The sequence below is a fragment of the Sapajus apella genome, unplaced genomic scaffold, assembly GCF_009761245.1.
Source record: "Sapajus apella isolate SASKATOON/1434 unplaced genomic scaffold, GSC_monkey_1.0 scaffold132, whole genome shotgun sequence".
Taxonomy (NCBI): domain Eukaryota; kingdom Metazoa; phylum Chordata; class Mammalia; order Primates; family Cebidae; genus Sapajus; species Sapajus apella.
The window spans coordinates 3610739-3629336 of record NW_022437072.1 but is presented as its reverse complement, the minus strand read 5'-3'; the positions used below and the strand labels follow the sequence as shown (position 1 = coordinate 3629336).

At 32.9% G+C, this 18598-nt stretch overlaps 1 protein-coding gene across 8 annotated transcripts in view; it reads left to right on the top strand.

The window, feature by feature from the left end:
• The window catches only part of KCNT2 (potassium sodium-activated channel subfamily T member 2), a 412694-nt gene that overhangs the window by 244001 nt on the left and 150095 nt on the right, over positions 1 to 18598 (top strand). For all 8 annotated transcript variants that reach the window (XM_032262881.1, XM_032262880.1, XM_032262875.1 and 5 more), the window contains exon 13: positions 2375 to 2483. In XM_032262881.1, coding sequence (XP_032118772.1) covers positions 2375 to 2483 — 109 coding nt within the window. The remainder of the gene's footprint in view (positions 1 to 2374; positions 2484 to 18598) is intronic.

Genomic DNA, 18598 nt, shown 5'->3' with positions numbered 1-18598 from the left:
GGTGTCAGCAGACAAGTCTCACTTTAAACTCTTCCTAAGAAATTAATCCTTGTTCTTTATCTTTTATTCTTAATGATATTACTTCTACTATTACTAAGATAATATAATAAGGAAAACATCTTTTTTAAACAACTGACTGCCAATCACTATTAAAAGTTATATGCGTGTTGTCTGTTTCACCAGTCCTATAAGATGCAGAATATCTACATTTTACTAACGAGGAACTTTAACTTGTCCAAGTCTAATTAGATATTGAGGGACAAAGCAGGAGTAAAAACCCTAGAATAGCCCCTTATCTTCAACACGACATTAAACGTAATGAAATAAAATAAAATAAAAAATATAATTTGGTATGCTTTCACATATATAGTGGTTTACTTTCTATTTTTTTCCTTTTCATTTAAAATTGTTTACCTCTAGTGAAAGACAAATAAACATAATCCTCCACTAAGTTATCTATAACTCTCAAACCTCAGATTTCAAAGCGTGTCATGTGGATTAACAAGTATTCACTTGATAAGTCTTAGAATTATTAGGCTCATTATGATGTTTGAATGTTTGCCTGTAAAATACGTATGGTCCATGTAAACCATGCTGGGCTATCATTCACCAACTTTCATGTAACTTAAAGTTACTATCTTAAATTGGATTGCTGTAACAAAATAGCATAGACTGGGTAGATTATAGACAACAGAAATGTATTGCTCACAATTTTGGAAGCTGGAAAGTCCAGGATCAAGGAGCCAGCAGATTTAGCGTCTGGTAAGGACTAGGTTCCTGGTTCCTAGATGGTTGTCTTCTTGCAGCATCCGTATGTGGCGGAACAGGTGAGGGAGACCTCTCTTGCGTGTCTTTGTTATGAGTGTTAATCCCTTTCACGATGACTAGCCTTATCATGAGGCCTACCAGAAGCATCATCTCCTAGTACCTTCACAATGCGGGTGGGATTTAAACATATAAATTTGGGGTAGACAGAATCATTCAATCCATAGCAGTTTCCAACCGTAAATAACAACTTCTTCTGTCTGCATTTGGATAAACAGTCCCTCATGTCTATCTGTATTTTGGATCTTCCTTTCCTTTCACTAATAGTGCTGTCAGATAGAACTTTCTGTGATGGTGAACATTTTATATTATCTCCACTGTCTAATATGGCAACCACTAGCCATGTGCAGCTTTAAGCACTTGAAATGTGGCTAGTGTGATTGAGAAATTAAATTCTTAACTTTGTTTAAGTTTAGTTACTTCAAATTTTAATAGCCTGATGTACCTGGTGGCTATTAGAAGGACAGTGCTATCCTAGAGGACCTTTGTGCTTCCTTTTAAAAAACGTATTGGCTAACTCTGTGGCACATTTCTCTAATAATCTTCCTTGATTTTTTCAATTCATAGAATTTATGGGGTGACTACTATGGAAAGGAGTTCATGTTAAGCATGGTTTTGATTTTCTTTCTCAGGCTAAGCATTTTTTAAAAACATTTTTGATATACTTTATTATATTCAAGAGTTTTTTATGTCTTCAAACACACCTCACAAGTCAGCACAACACGCATAAACACACCCATCACCCATACACGGGTCAAAATTATTTTACCTTTACTATTATATAAAAAGTAATTTTCTAAGCATGTTGACATTATATGTACATTTTTTATTTCTCCTTGGAAATTCCTATTACAAACTATTAGTTGTGCTACTTGTCTGAAGGCTTCTGACTGCAGGCATTTTCTAGGAAAATTATTTTTAAGTCTGTCTAGCTATTTTTCTCTTAACCTTTGCTAATATTCTAAGTGCTGGTAATTAGCTATGATTGAATTAGCTGTTATTACCTTCTTTTATAGAAATAGTAAGTGCCCCACATATACACCATGAAATACTATGCAGCCATAAAATGGGTGAGTTCATGTCCTTTGCAAGGACATGGGTGAAGCTGGAAACCAACATTCTCAGCAAACTAACACAAGAACAGAAAACCAAATACTGTATGTTCTCACTTATAAGTGGGTGTTGAACAATGAGAACACATGGACAAGGGAGGGGAACATCACACACTGGGGACTGTCAAGGGGTGGGACACTAGGGAAGGGATAGCATTAGGAGAAATACCTAATGAAGATGATGGGGTGATGGGTGCAGCCAACCACCATGGCACCTGTATACCTATGTAACAAACCTGTGTGTTCTGCACATGTACCCAGAACTTAAAGTACAATTAAAAAAAAGCATAACAAGTGCCCTTAATAAGTCCTCACAGTAATTTTTATGTTTAAGTGTTAACTATGGATGTGACCAAGCAAACTGATTGCTTATTTTTACTTTATGTGTTATAAAAATGATAACTTATGACAAGATATTTTTATTTTGATCATTTCAGGATCACCAAACAATTTTGAGAGCATGGGCTGTGAAAGATTTTGCTCCAAATTGTCCTTTGTATGTCCAGATATTAAAGCCTGAAAATAAATTTCACATCAAATTTGCTGGTAAGTTTTTATCTTGAATGAGATCCATCGAATTTCCTCAAACTCCTATAGTGGTTTAAGAGTTATGACTCTGAAGTAAGTGCCAACGTAAAATATTCAAAATTCTAAAGAACTGAAAATGATCATTAAAAATCATTTACTTGATTTGAGAGGATTTATCTACTTTAATATGTGATAAGATATTTTTAATTGGGTCTTAATTTTTTATATAACTTGGTGATTTTAGTAGCTTAACTTACTGGATACCTTAATAAGCCTAAATGTATTAGTAGTAGGATATTTATGCATAATATAGACACAAATTTCAACTGCGATATCTACTCATTTATACATCAATTTACACATAAATAGGTAATACTTGGCTATAGATTATTGTTTAATACACATGTAGGCTTACCATGCAATAGACTAACACATTGAAATTTACTCAGATATATTTAAGTACAGTTAATTTTGGGAGTAGACTTTGAAAAAATTCAAGAAAAAGATGCATGTGAAATTTTTGAAGTTACTGCTTTTAAAATTATTGATCACATGATATTTTACTTTGAATTGTTAGAAAATTGAACAGCAAAATTGTACTTGATTTTTTTTCTTAAATGCTTCTGTAAAAGAAAAAGCTAATTTTGATTTAAGCAGTAGTTTATATGCATGTTTTCCTCCAGTCATAATGACCCCATGTTTTACATTATATTCTAATTAAAGCACTTTTGGTCTAAAGCATCAAAAAAAGTCATTAAAATGTAATTCATTTTAGCAATGTGTCAGCAAAATGTATTTCCTTCTGAAAATGTGTTAACATATCTTTAAATTCTTACCTATTAGTATATGATTTTGAAATGAAAAATTGTAAATACTAGGAAATTTTGATATAATGATAAGAAAATTATGAAATGGTTGCTATTCAGTTTGCTCTAGCCATCCCCAAATTTGTGTGATCAATTTTTTTTTTTCCTAACCGTATATAGTAAACAATTTAAAGTAATGGCTTCCAACTGTGGTTGCATGTTAGTATGTTTTTGGAAGAATTTCTGTAGTACTGATCATAGAGATTCTGATTTATATAGTATGATAGGTGCTAGGGCCTCTCTAAGGCCATTTCTTAAACTGAAAACTAAAAATAACAGTACCTCATTTGTAGAAGGCTTTGTGAAATTAAATGGAAAAATATGTGTAAAGTATCATTATTATTAGCTTTCATCAAATTTATTAAAAAGACCTTTGTAACAAGGCTGCCTTATCTTTTTGTTATTTAAGAAAAGGAATATTTTTGAAAAAATTTCAATATACATGGTGATGACTTGCTATGACAAAATTTTTGAATGACAGTCATGACATTAGCACTAAGTGAAATATCAAAAAAGATGACTTTAAATTTGAGTGCCACTCTTAAGACAGGTAGGCAGATTAATATTTTTTGCCTTATTTCCTGCCTATAAAAAGTCCATACAGATGATGTCTCTGTTTTATTAGGGTTAATAGTAAGGGTTTAATAAATAATGTCTGAAACATATTAAGTGTTCTATAAATGGATATTATATCAGGACCTTAAAACGGTATGTATTTTCAAAAGACAATTTGTGATTTTGAGTGTGTCTTAACTAAAATTCAGAGCAGACTTTAGTGCTTTCTCCCTTCTTTAGCATGCCATTGGTATGTTTCCACAGAGAAATCAAAGTTGCTGAAAAAGTCTACTGCTAAAAAAAAATACAGACTATTTGCATTAATCTATTTTCTTCTCTTTGTCATTATTTTAGTAATACCATCAAAACGAATGGATTATTTACAAATTCTATCCCAACAATTTATCTCAATATTTCTCATTTTGACATCTGATGAAATATTTTTTATTAGTGCCTACATTCTTTTATGACTCAGATTGCAACATTTCAGAGGATCTCTTTTTATATTCTGTAAAGATGAAGGCATCCTAGTTTCATTAAAATGCCGCAGAAAGGGTTTGGAGTGATGTATGAGGCTCTCAAACCAACATCATATATTTTATATCTAAGTATGAGGTTAAAAAATTATGGCCTTTACCTTTCAAAAGGCAGGGCATCAAGCTGTCACTTAGTTTGTGTAAAAGATTGTTAAAATAATGGCCCTGAAGAAACCATGATCTATGTGTCTATGTATGCTCAGTTGCCGTGTGATTTAGCAGCTTTTTACCATGAAGAGGTGAAATCTATTTTTCCATCTTTGAATGTGGGATTTGCCTGGTCATTTATTTTGACCAATGTAATGTAACAAAAGTTATGCTGTGTAGCATCAGAAGCTAAGAATTAAAAGGCCATACTGGTTCTGCTTTTGCTGTTTTGGAACATTTCCCAGAGACTACATGTAAAGAAGCCCATTTTAGCCTCTCTAAGGATGAAAAATCAGATAGAAAGTGAGGCTCATCCATGCAGCACCTCACCTGTTCAGCTCCCAACTTACTACCAGCCAACCAAAAGAATATTGCTGACTCACATAATTTTGAGAAATAAAATGGTGGTTAAGTCACTTAAGTTTGGAGGTTACTAGTCCTGTGGTAGTAGATAACTAATATTATTGGTGATAAAATAATAATTACTTTAATGTTAAATCATATTTACTTGACGATATTTATTGTATTCTTGTCCTTTTACTCTCATAGATATTAAATAAGCAGATTCCCATATTCATAAGACATGAAATGAGACATCTGTATTTCCATTTATTTAAATAGCTCCTTCAATTTACCCTAAGTTGTGGAAATATAATCATGATTGTAATTTATGTTTAAAAAGTAAGCAAAGTTAACTTTCAGCAAATTGTCCTTTTTATAATAAATTTGTCAAAATAACATGATGGACATGGCACATTCTGGAATGAGACATTTCATGGTGATGTGTAGTTGCTGTTCTGTGTACTAACTGCATGACCTCAGGCTTCTTCAAGTCTTTAAGCTCGAGTTTTTCAAGTTGTAAAATGGGGATGATATGAGAAACAATCCTCTCATGTCATTGTAATACTTAAAAGGATACTTAGAAGGCTTTTTAAAATTTCTAAGCCATCTGTAAGTGATACCTATTTAAGCAATTGATATAATTTATATATTGAATACCTATTCGTAATCTTCATAATAAATTTATATTGTTTAGAGGAAAACTAACTGGGCTCGCCCATAATGCTTTACAAACAGTTTATAAGAGAGATGTCAGAAGCATATAATTCTGAGCTTACATACATTTTCTCAGAAAATAGAAAATATAAGATATCTTCCCAACTCATTTTATGCAAATAACATAGCCTTGATATAAAACTCATTAAGGATAGTTTTGGTGATGACATTTAGAGACTAACTTAATTGGTTACCAGAGTTGGAAAATTATATAAAATATTTTAGCCAAACAAAAGGAGTAATATATTTATAAAAGAATATGTAATCACCAAGTTGAAATTATTCCATAAATAGATCTTGTTAAAAGAAATAACCATATCATAATATTAATGAATATGGTAAAGTATTTGAGAAAGAACTCAACATTCATTAACAGTTAAAAAAAAAAAAAGCTATTGAAAAGCTAGGACCAAAGAACTTCTTAACCCAAGACAAGTTGTCTTCAAAATAACCAATAAAAAATTATATTTAATGACCACATACTGAAAAGCTGTCATTTAAGTACAAGCATAGGTGTCTACTAAAGTCACTTTTATTCACTATTTTTCTGGAAATCATAAGAATGCCAGTGAAGCTGGAAAAAGTAAAAGATAATAGCATCAGAGAACAAGAAATAAAATTGCCATTCTCCACATATCATCAGTTTCTCTACAAGGAAAATTAAAAAGATATTTTTTTCTTTCTATTCACCTTTTCCTTAGAGGATCTCATCCATTTATATAATTTGCAAAATTATAACTGTTCTTCAGTATCCACTATGAACTTCAGTTTTGAATCTTCAACTGCATGGTCAGTATCTCTTATTAGATTTCTAGTAGCCCTCTTAAAATTAAGATGTTTAAAAACAGTTATTGATTTTTCCTCTGACCTAAAACCTGTTTCTCACCCATTATTCCCAGTGCCATCTGTTTAGAACTCAATCAAAAACCTGTGAGTCATTCTTTCCTTCTCTGCATCCAATCCCACGTCTTCTCCTATTGGTTAAATTGCCTAATCTACTGCCACATCACAAACCTAGTCTATGCCATTATCATCTGTCACCTGGGCTGTTTTTAAAAAGTCCCTTTTCATCTTTTTCTAGGTATTCACAAGTTTGTATCTATACGGTCACTGCTGCACTTCATGTCCCTCAGCACATTTGAAACGGTGATTGCTGTTTGTGTATCACAGGAGGCAGCTCCACTTTTATACCTCCATTGTCAGCCGAAACTCATTTTCTTTTACCAGCATATATATGCCAGCATCTTTTTACAATATCATTGTTCTTTAAAGATTATTTCTTGTTAATAGTTTTTGTCACCTTTTATGGTTCAATAGTCAGGTGGCAATGTAGCTTTGGTAATGTTAAATTATTTTTTACCAGTGAGAGACTTTTTTTTTTGGTACCAATATAATATTTTTTTCTGGAAGTGGTAATTGGTACTGAAACATATGACAGAGGCAATGGCAGTGTGCCATAGACATGACTAATACAAAAATGTGTTTTTGTAACATCTTGTATTCTCTGTCAAGCTCTGTGGGACAAGTGAGTCTAGTAAGGTGTTCTCTAGGGTTGAATGTCTGATCTACAATCACCTGGGAAAACCTTATGCCTCCATGTTGTGGAGCCTTTTATAAATTCCCCTCCGTAGTTGCAAAACCATGACTAAAAGGCACAAGGTTATGGCATTCAGTTATCACACATGTTTCTGTAGCTCAATATTTAATCAGACTAAAATCAACTTCATATTTTCATCTCTACTTTGCATTTCCCAAATCATTAAATGCACACACACACACACGTGCGCGCACGCGCGCACACACATACACATGCACATACCCCAAAAGAAAAAATAAAACAATATGTACTTTACTAGGAGGAGAACTGCTTCATTAGAAAACCTTGAATGAACTTTAAATATAAATGGTGCCCTTCGATTAATCAATTTCAGCTAAATGAAATTTGATGTTTGTCTCCTAGTCAGATAAAGTTACTCAGAAAATCAGTGGGAGGGGAATTCATGTTTTAGGAGTAAATTAATAGCTAAATTTAGATAAACACAATGTCTCTATCCTCTCAATAAACTGTTGTGTCATTTGTGAATATTCAATTCTCTTAGCTTCCTTATTCGGTTTTCTTAAAACTGTATAGTCCTATGAAAATTTTCCACTTCATTTGAACAGATATGAGAAGAAATAAAAATTGAATTGGCAAATTTTCACCCACAAGTAGGAGTAAAGAATGTAAAAACAAATGAGTGTATGAAAATGTCTATTTTCCATGCTTGTTTTTTAGTACAAAGTCTACTCTTGAGATGGTTTCCATGCTTTGGTTTTGGTCTATCATAGGCAACAGAATTTGTTTGTAGTTTGTTGATGAAAAGTAGAATCATATCTCGACAGTAAAGTGTTGACTGAATGAAATACTTTGTACTTCACAATTCAAACCTGCCTAGAAGAATGCATCATTATACTAGAACAGTAGGAGTTAGTTCTTCTAACAATTAAATAAAAAACATTTTTAATTACAATAGGAAGTTAAAAGTCCAAGCAAAAGTATATGTATTTTTAGCAATATTATTGACAATATTGTTTAAACATATATCTTTCTTAGAGTGTGATTCCCATTATAAAAATAATAATATTTAAAGTACACACACATGCATACATGTATCTTGGAGAAATTATTTGACCAGAAAAGGAAGGATTTGCTCAGCTTAGCTATCAGCTATTTTGTACTAAATCACTAGATATTCCAGTGCATCACTTTTTCCTACCCAAGAAAAAAGAGTGGGAAAATATTTCCAAGCAATATAAATATTGGAAATCATCTTAGCTGTTTCTAAATAACATATGGATGTGCAGGCTTGACTTTCACCAAATGGTAAAGTGTGAGTTTTTCATGCTGAATGATTTCTTCATTTCCCATGTAACACCCACATAGACATCATTTTAAACTTCATTTTTACAACCTACTTAAGAACATAATGCTTAGAGTTGTTATATTTTCAAAATATAAAACATCAGACCTTTGAAAATTTCTCAGTTTTATGGATGAAAATCTTTTCTCTTTGATTTTTTTTTAATAATTATGGAGAATATCAGAAACTACCTAACATAAGGCCATGTTCAAACCCAGCACTGTCTGGAGAATCTTTAATTTTTTAATGTCATTCTTCACTATTTTTTACTTTCAAAAAATCCAACTTACACTGTTTAAAACAGTCATACAATAAAAAAAACCATATTCTCTCCATCTACATTCAAAAACTGTTAACATTTTGCCACATTTGACTAATCCCTTTTATGCATACACAAATACACATTTTTATTTCAGCACAGCTCTCTTAAGAATAAGGAAATTCTGCTGCATAGCAATGCTAAAATTTTTACCCCTAAAATGTTCAATAATAATTTTGTGGATCCAGTTTATATTCAAATGTTATCAGTTGTCCCTCAGATTTTCCTTAAATCTGTATTTTAAAATTCAGTATGACATCAAAATTTTATTTTTACTACATTAGCATTTTTTTTCTTTTTAAAAATTTAGATTTATAGAGAAGCAGTATAGCTAGTACAAAGAGTTCCATATGCCGTCTACATACCACAGCTTCCCCTAATATTAATGTGGTCTATATAACCATCATCCATTTAATCAAAACAAGAAATTAACATTGGTGTTGATTATTTTTAAGTGGAAATTTAAAAATTTAAATGTTGCAAAAGATTTCCAGGCCATGTTTCCTGTTTATTCTCCTTGACATTTGATTAAATTGGCACATTTAGGACATTAGGTATGTCAAGCCATTTTCTTGTGAGCCACTTATGACTTAATTAACTAAAAGAATCTTTTTGTTTCTCTTCATTAATGTTTTTTATAGTTGTATATTCTGAAACACCAAATTTCTTGGTCCTGACCAGAGTAAAATAATACTACTTTTTTTTTAGAAAGCGCCAGACATATTCTGTCATGTCCTAGACCTATGATACTTAGTCTGCCAAGTAGTTCCTTGATATAAATGTCTTATGAAAAAGACCAGGTATGCTCTCTTTCACTCTTGAATACTTTTTCATTTTTTTCTAGAGTAGTACTATGATCAGTTTGTTGTTCTAGGCACTAGTGACATAATGATGAACAAGATGTAATGGTTGTCAATTCTAGTGACAACTTTTCTCATTGCCTTTACCTCTTACCCTTTAAAAAAGCCAATGCACTTTTATGTGCTTCCCAAGAATACTACTCCAATGAGCTTATCTTTACTACACAGGGCTTTAGTTGGAGTCTTACAGTCCCCTTTTCCTGTCCTTCTTACCCTCCATGTATATCGAACCAGTGATTCCAGTTATGCTCTAGTCTCACTGGATATTGCTTGATGAATTTAGTCAATCTCGTACACCTACAATAGATAGTAAAGGTTTTCATGATTTAGCTTCCCTATCCCAGAAGTAATTGTTTTTGCTTTGAAAAGAGTCTCTGAAAATATATTTTTTTAAAGCAAAAGAATGAATGAGATCTTAACAATAGAATGGCCAGCCAGTGGAGATGACAGTTTTATAATGGGATTTTAAAACGATCATTGCCTCAAATCACATTGCCTTGGAACTTCGTATTGTGCGCGCACACACACACACACACACACACACACACACACAAATGTGTATGCATCCGTGTGTTTACATGATTGTGAATTAAATTTTACTAAGATTTTGTTGGAGAAGTTGTGTGAGAACAATAAAAGTATTAGGTAAAGGCATAAAATTTTTACTAGATGACAAAATAACTCCAGGGAAATGTTGAGTGCAGTGAGGACAAAAAGAACCCCATAGGAGTGATTATTTAGGGATCTATTATAGTTGTCCAGGTGAGAGATACTTAGGGAACTATCATAATAGAAAATGGGGAGTGAGACAAATACATAAAACATTTTATATATTTTCTATAGACTTAAAAATCAGTTGACTACAGGAACCAAAGGAGATTGAGAAAACCATTTTATTTTATCTTTGCTACTCTCACTTTTTCAAATATGTTCACACGTAATATGGATTCTTTTATAGTACTGAACTAATTGATTTATAGTCATTTAAATATCTACTTAACACCAGAATGAGTATAAGTGCTTTATATGTCCAGAGATTGCACAGTGCTTGACACTTAACATCTAATTACTGTACTATACAGAATAAAAAAAATTTTTTTTCCATGGTTTCATAGTGGACTTTATTGGGAAAAGTTAGTGTAAAAAACATTCAAATTCATAAAGTTGAAAGAAGATAGATAGTAAGTTATGCCTTGTAGTTAAAGTAGTCACTATAGTAATCACAAATAAGGTAAAGTCTAAATTATTGCCTAAGCAAACACTATTTTGTCAGGCTTTTCTGCTGCAAGCCCAAGGCGGCAACCATTCCAATTATTAGAAGTGAGCCGACGATGAATTTGCATTTGAAGCTGGAGAATAAAAAATTTAAAAGATCTACTTAAAAAAGTAATAATACAACTTTGTAAAATAAAATATGACAAAATCAGTGGAATAGTTTACAAGTACCAAGTTTAATGTTTCATCATGTTGTGGTAAATTAAAATAATAAAAAAGAATTCTAGAGGAGAGAGTAACACAGAAAAAGAGCAGCGGAAATCTAAATACAGCTCCTTATAGTTTTTTTCTGTGTATTAGGTCACACATGTACAAAATGAAACTTTAAAAGCCAGGCTAAAAGCAACCAAAGAATCATAAGGAGAAAAATTCCCAGTGCTCAAACAGGGTGGGGAGATATTCACACTCTGAGCAGACATAGTAGAAGGACCTTGGCAATCAGCAGGGCATTCGCAATCTTATGAGAGACATAGTTTGCTAGTAAGGTTGACTTAGCCCAGAGTGATCTAAGTAGATCGGTAGTAGTTTTCAGTAATAAAAGCTTACCACTAACTTTTCAATTTACAATGACACAAACTTATTTGTGTTTCCGTGGGTCAAGATTCCAGGAATCGGTTGTGTAACCCTCCTGGTCAAGGTCTCACCAGTCTGCAATGAAGATATCCACTTAATCTATAATCTCATTTGAGGCTTGATTCTTAGAATCCTGCCAACTAACATTGCCTTTGCAAAGCTTAAAAATTCAGCAGGCCTTCAAGGTATCAAACTAATTCTACCAATATGAAGCGCACCCCATTTTAAAAGAAAGAAAACCGAATGTAAACATTGTATAAAGTAACATTCACATTGGCCAGTGTCAAATTGAAATGACTAGATATATCAATAAATGTGAAATTTCGATTATGATTAAGGCAGAAATAAAACCTCTTCTTTACAAGCTCATATCCAGAAAATAAAGGAGAGGAGAAAAAAAAATTGTACTGATTTTGTAAGGCCAGCATTATTTGATTAGGGCAAAGCCAAAGACATCATGAGAAAGGAAAATTGCAATCTGATACTTTTTATGAACATAGATGCAAGAATCTTCCAACAAATCAATAGCAAATCCAATCCAGTAATATACAGAACGAACATACTGTTACCTAGTAGGGTTTATCCCAAGGCTATGATAGTCACATAACATTTAAAATCAGAGCAGTTCACCATATTAATACACTAAAGGGGAAAATAAGCTTAATGATCACATCAACAGTTGCAATAACAACATTTTAAAAATTAGTAATGTTGTTAACAAAAATTTGTGCATACTGGAAATAGAAGAAAACCAAAATCTTATTTTTATTATACTTGATAATTATAGGCTATTTAACTCAAATATTGAAAAGTCAAAGATGTCTGCTCTACTTCTGTTCATACTGTACTGAAGATCCTAATCTGTGCAATAAGGCAAATTAAATAAATGTTAGTGTACATGTTAGAAAGGAAATAGTAAAACTATCTTTACTCTTAAACTAAGTGAGCATTCTTTAAAAATGGTAATGAATCTATTAAAAAAACTAGTAGAACTAATTACTGTTAGTAACATCAAAATGATCTTCCTTATACAGAAATCAATTTTATTTTTCTATACTTGTAAAGATAATTTAGAAATTTAAATTAACCTTCAAAATTTATTAAAAGTATGAAATAGATATGGGAAAACTTAATAAAATATGTGCAAATCTCATATAATGAAACTAAACATTGCTGAGAGAAATTTTGTAAAGACTTAAGTTGAGAATGTGGCATTTCAAAGGGTTAGAGATTCAATATTTTTAACATGTTAATTATGTCCAAATTAACCTATAGAGTCAATATATATTTCAACTAAAATTATAGCTGGCTCTTTGAAATATTAATAATCCTATTTTAAATGATATAAAAATATAAGGAAATGATAATAGCCATAACAACTATGAAAAAGAAGATTCATGTCAAAATATCTGTAATACCTGTTTTGAAGCTTCAGTGTAATACTGAAGTATTAAAGACAGAATGGAATTATAATCATAGACAAATAGACCAATGGAACAGAATACAGTCCAGAAGTAGATCAACTTCTGTATTTTCAACAAAGACGACATGTTAATTACTTTGGAGAGGCCACAGTCTTCAACAGCTGGTGCTGGATCAATTTTATATCCTTCTGGAAAACGTGTATGTCTTGAGCCTTATCTCACACCACATACTGAATATTAACTTGAAATAAATTATAGATTTAAATGTAAAAAGCAAGACTACAAAATATCTAAAATAAAACATAGAAGAATGCTCTCATAATCTTGTGTAGCAAATATTTCTTTGCTGGGACACACAAGAACCACAAGCCATGAGAGAGAGAGAGAGAGAGAATAAAAATTGGCTTTCTTCAAAATTAAACCTTCCATTCTTTACAAGACAATTTCAAAGAATGGTGAGCCTCAGACTGGGATAAAAAGATTCATGATGAATATATCTGAGTAAGTTTGAATCCAAACATATATAAAGAACTCCTACAATTCAATTTTAAGAGTCCAAATGAACCATTAAAAATAGGTAGAAGAATTGAATGGACATTTTATACACATACAAGGACATACCAATGAACACTAAGCATATGAAAAGATTCTCAATTTTACTAATCAGCAAAATGAAGATTGGAAAGCAATACCATTACACACACAGAATGGCAAAATTAAAAGGATTCTTAGTATCATGTTACTGAAGCTCTAATGCCCTCTTGAAGCTTACATTCTAGTGGGAAAGATGGTTTGAGCAAGTAAGTACTTAGGTGACTGTTAAGGGAAAAAATGCAAACATCAAGGAAAGCTTAAAATAGGGTGGCAATATAGGTATGATAGGTGAATTTTGGCAAAGGGACACATAAATTATAAACTGACACAGGAATGGGTTATATTTAAATAAATGCAGATATGAGTAATTTCTGAATGTTGCCATACAATAAGAAACCAAGGTAGAAAATGGTATGGTGAATTAACAGGAACTTAAAAAACTTAATATGGCTTCAGCAAGATAGAAGATTGTAGAAACTGGGGATGGAAAACAAAGCAGAGATAGGATTAGGAAGAACTTTGTAATTTACTTTATAAAGAAATATATAATACTAGGTAGAAGATGGGTTTGTTGATGATTATTATTTTAATTTATAGATTTTTTTCATTTTCTTATTTTTAACGAGATCCAAATAATCAAGCATAATTAATACCATGATAAAATTTGTGAATGGTTATATCTAAGCAGTGAACATGTTATTCACCTAATTATAAGTTATGTTTGTGTGGACTATAATACTCTGTTTATGTGAAGTGAAATATTATTACTGTTAGCAAAATATATGTATAAATTTATGAGTATGTGTTGGTCTGTTGCTACATTTTATAACCCATGATCAAGCTCATTTAATATTTTCATAAAGTCACTTTCTTTATGCCAAATTCTTATTTAAGCCATCATGCTACTCTGTATAATCAGTCATAAGGACTAAATTGATAAATCTGCCAGTAGCTAAATCCTTCTTGAGTAATGCTAACTCTGCTTCCAATAAGGAATGAAAAATAAGGCAATTGAAAAAGTGGTAGCTATTTGTAAATATTACCACTGCGAATATGATTAGTGGAATTTTTAGGTTAAAGGGTATTTGTACTTTTATGGTTTTTAATACACAACACCAATTTGCTCTCCAAAAATACATAACTTACTCTTTAACAAATGGGCAATATTGACTTTTGCCCTTTGGTAGAGTGAAAAATAACTTAAGAACTACAATAATTATTATAATAATAGTGGAAGCCAACACCTATAATGCTTACCCTGCAAGGTCCACTGTTCTAAGTCACTACTTATAGGTTAGCTGAATTCTCATTACAGCTAGTGCTCGACTTATGACCACAATTGGTTCAGACAGACCGGTCATAACATGATTTGGTCATAAGTTGAGTAGGCTATATGTACAGTACTGTGAAATGATGTTATAAAAATCTTTAAGTCATATTTTTTCATAATTTTCTTTCATTATTGTTATATATCATAATTTTCTTTGCTCATTTTATACCATTTGTATCATCTCTACACCATTTTGTTTCTTATTTTTACATTCGTCAGATTTAAGTAAAACACTGCATTACCAGTACAACTGGTTTAATATTTGCAAAACATACAAAATTACAAAATACAGGTGCATACAAAAATACAAAATACAGGTGTAAAAAATACCATAGGAAACATTTCGTTGGCCTTTAATGTAGCAATCGAACCTTGGTCCATAGGCTGGATGAGTGGAGCCGTGTTTGGCGGAAGAAAAACAAATTTTACATCTGGATGGAGATGGCCTAGATGTAGTGGTGTCCAGGCGCATTATCGAGTAGCAATAAAATCTTGAAAGGAATATCTTTCTCCAAACAATATTCTCGAACTTGAGGAATAAAACAGTTCATAAACCAGTCTTCAAACAATCCTTGTGTCATCCGTGCTTTACGTTGAGAACGAAAGTAGACGGGCAGTGTGTGCTTGTTAACATTCCTGAACGCACGCGGGTTGTCTGAGTGATAAATTAAGAAGGGCTTCAGCTTAAAGCCTGCGATGTTCCCGCCAAGCAGCAGAGTTAGCCTATCCTTAAATGCTTTAAATCCCGGCATGCTTTTGGCCTCTTTGTGAATATAAGTGCGTGCTGACATCCGTTTCCAAAATAATCCAGTTTCATCAACGTTGAAAAGCTGTTCTGCTAGATATCCCTCACCTGTAATTAATTCATCCAGACTATCAGCAAACTTACGTGCTCCTTCCTCACCTGCACTCGCTGCTTCTCCAGTCACTCTAACGCTATGCATTTGGAATCTTTTCCTGAATCTCTGGAACCAGCCAGTGCTTGCTACAAATTCCTGACTGTAGTCTTCTCCAGCATGCTCCTTCAGAGTCTGAAATAGACTTCTCGCCTCCAAATATGTAGCAATTTCTCCATTTCGTGGATGGGCCCACTTCGTTGCTTTGTTATAACTGTTGATCGCGTGGGTGCAGAACCTTTCACAGCTTCACGAATTCTTTATCTTTCAAAATTGTCGACACAGTTGAGTGTGATAACTTCGTATCACGTGTGATCATATTCACTTTCTTTCCTCCTTCGTACTGCTTAATTACCTTCATTTTCGTGTCGAGATCGATGGCCTTTCTTTCCTTCTTGGCAGGCTGAGGCATAGACAAAGACAATTTCCTCTTGGTAGACATCTTGGGAGGGGTTTGATGAAAAATATCCAAGACACAAAACACAAATTGCTGTACCGAGTCTGGGATAACAGTTGAAATGGTGCACGCGGAGATGGTAGTGCTGCCGGAAGCTGGTCCGCACTGTCATACGCCCAGCTGGGCAACGTTTGCGCTGCCAGACGCGGAGCAGTCGCTGCTAGCTATTGTGGTTGTAAAGCCGAATGGCCGTAAGTTGCATAGGTCGTAAGTCGATCAATACCTGTACAGTTACATGAAAGCTTGACTTCGGTAAAATATCTGTTTTCAAAGTGGTTTACTTACATGGCTCCCAAGTTAGTGCTGGCTGTTGGTAGGAGATCTTGGTTTCTTACCATGTGGACCTTTCCTCTGGGCTGCTCAAACGTCCTCATGATGTGGCAGCTGGCTTTTCCCAGGGCAGATGATCCAAGAGAGAGCAAGGCAAAGCCACAATGCCTTTTATGGCATAGCCATAGGTGGCAAACTTTGTTATTCTGCAATATCCTAATGGTTATACAGTTCAGCAGTACTCTGTGTAGGAGGGTACAGAATAGGCATGAATACCAGTAGGTAAGAATTATTTGGGGCAGTCCTGGAGGCTGGCCACCACACACAGCTTATGTTATTATTTCTATTTACAGACAAGGAAACAGATCCATATATATATATATGTATTTTCATGCAGAAATGGTGCCATACTAAATGGTCGAGACAGGACTTGAATCTAAATTCTCTGTCTCCAGAATGTGTGCTTTTAAGAGATATTTGGTATCGCCTCTAATTCTTCATTTTAATTTTCACTCTTTATTTATTACACAGAGTTGTACATTGTTTGTGTTTAATTTTTGCATTTGTATATAAAATTTATTCCTGTGCCCTTATTTTATGTTTGGTGATTTTTTTTCTTAATGAGTTATAGGGATTTTTCATATTCTGAAATTAGTAGCAATTTGACTTTTTATATTTAGTCATATGCTGCATAATGACATCTCAGTCAACAATATACTGCATATAGAGTGGTGGCTCATAAGATTGTAATACTATATTTTCACTGTACCTTTTCTATGTTTAGACATATTTAGTTACAGAAATGCTCACCATTGTGTTACAATTGCCTATGGAACTCAGTACACTAGCATGGTGTACAGTTCAGAAATAGTGTGTGATAGTGCATGATTGGAATGTCAAACTGATTTCAGTTTTGGGATCTGCTGATGTGAATATCATATTGAAGAGTTGTGTGGGCTGTTTAGGGGTGGCTGCAGTTGGTGATGTGGAAGAAGGGCAATTCAGAGTAGGTAGGACCCCAACAAGACAAAACTTTTGGCTCAATTGTCTCAGTAAATAAACAGTTCACATTAGGAATTTCTTTTTAAAGTGCATATTCCTCTTGGTGAAACTGAAATTTCAATATTTTTATGTGTTACTTTATTTGGATTATTAGGTGAATATCTAGTTGATAGTAGCGTCTATCTATTTGTCTGTCTATCTAAATGTCTCTGAATCTCTTATTCTATGAGAATACACATTTTGGAGGAAGAGGGAACGAAGATTAAGTTGTTATGGGAGACTTCCAAAAGATAACCAGTGACCACAAAGTGGGTTCTAAATGCCTAATTCAAGGGTTGCCAGAAACAGTTGTAACAGATTATACATGACAATCATAATTTGGCTGTGGGTTGTTGTTTGTCTGGGAGGATCAGGCAAATTGTAGCATCTTTCCTCATTGGGAAGGCATGGGTATAGGTAGCCTCACATAAATGCATATTTCTATGTATTATTCATTTTTATTAAACAAAACTTTACTTGTTATGGGGCTTTATAGCTTACTGTATACTTTCCTTAGTCACTTCAATTGAAGTTAACAGCTTTAGTTTTTTGCAGCTTTATTGTGGTATAAATAAAATTGTATAAATTTAAGGTGTACAATGTGATTTGATGTACATATATATTATGAAATTATTTACACTATCAAGTTAGTTAGGACATCCATCACCTGACATAGTTCCCTTTTAAATGTGTGTGGTTAGAATATTAAAGGTCTACTCTCAGCACATTTCAAGTATAATATAAAATATGGCAAACTACATAATAATTGTAGCTTTTTGTGATTGATAAAATAACTATGCATTTTTGTCTAATTTGATACCAGGTATAGCTGGCCAAAGACTTACATGCAAGGGATTCAGACTCATGACCCCATATCCAATGATTCTTTAAATCAAGCACAGGGCAACGTTGAATACATATTCCTACTTAATATTGCATTTCTGCAATTGCTGAAGTTACATTTTAGTCTTCACAGAATGCTTGATTCAAAAGATTATTTTTTTTATTTAATGACAAGAATTTCCTGAGAGTTA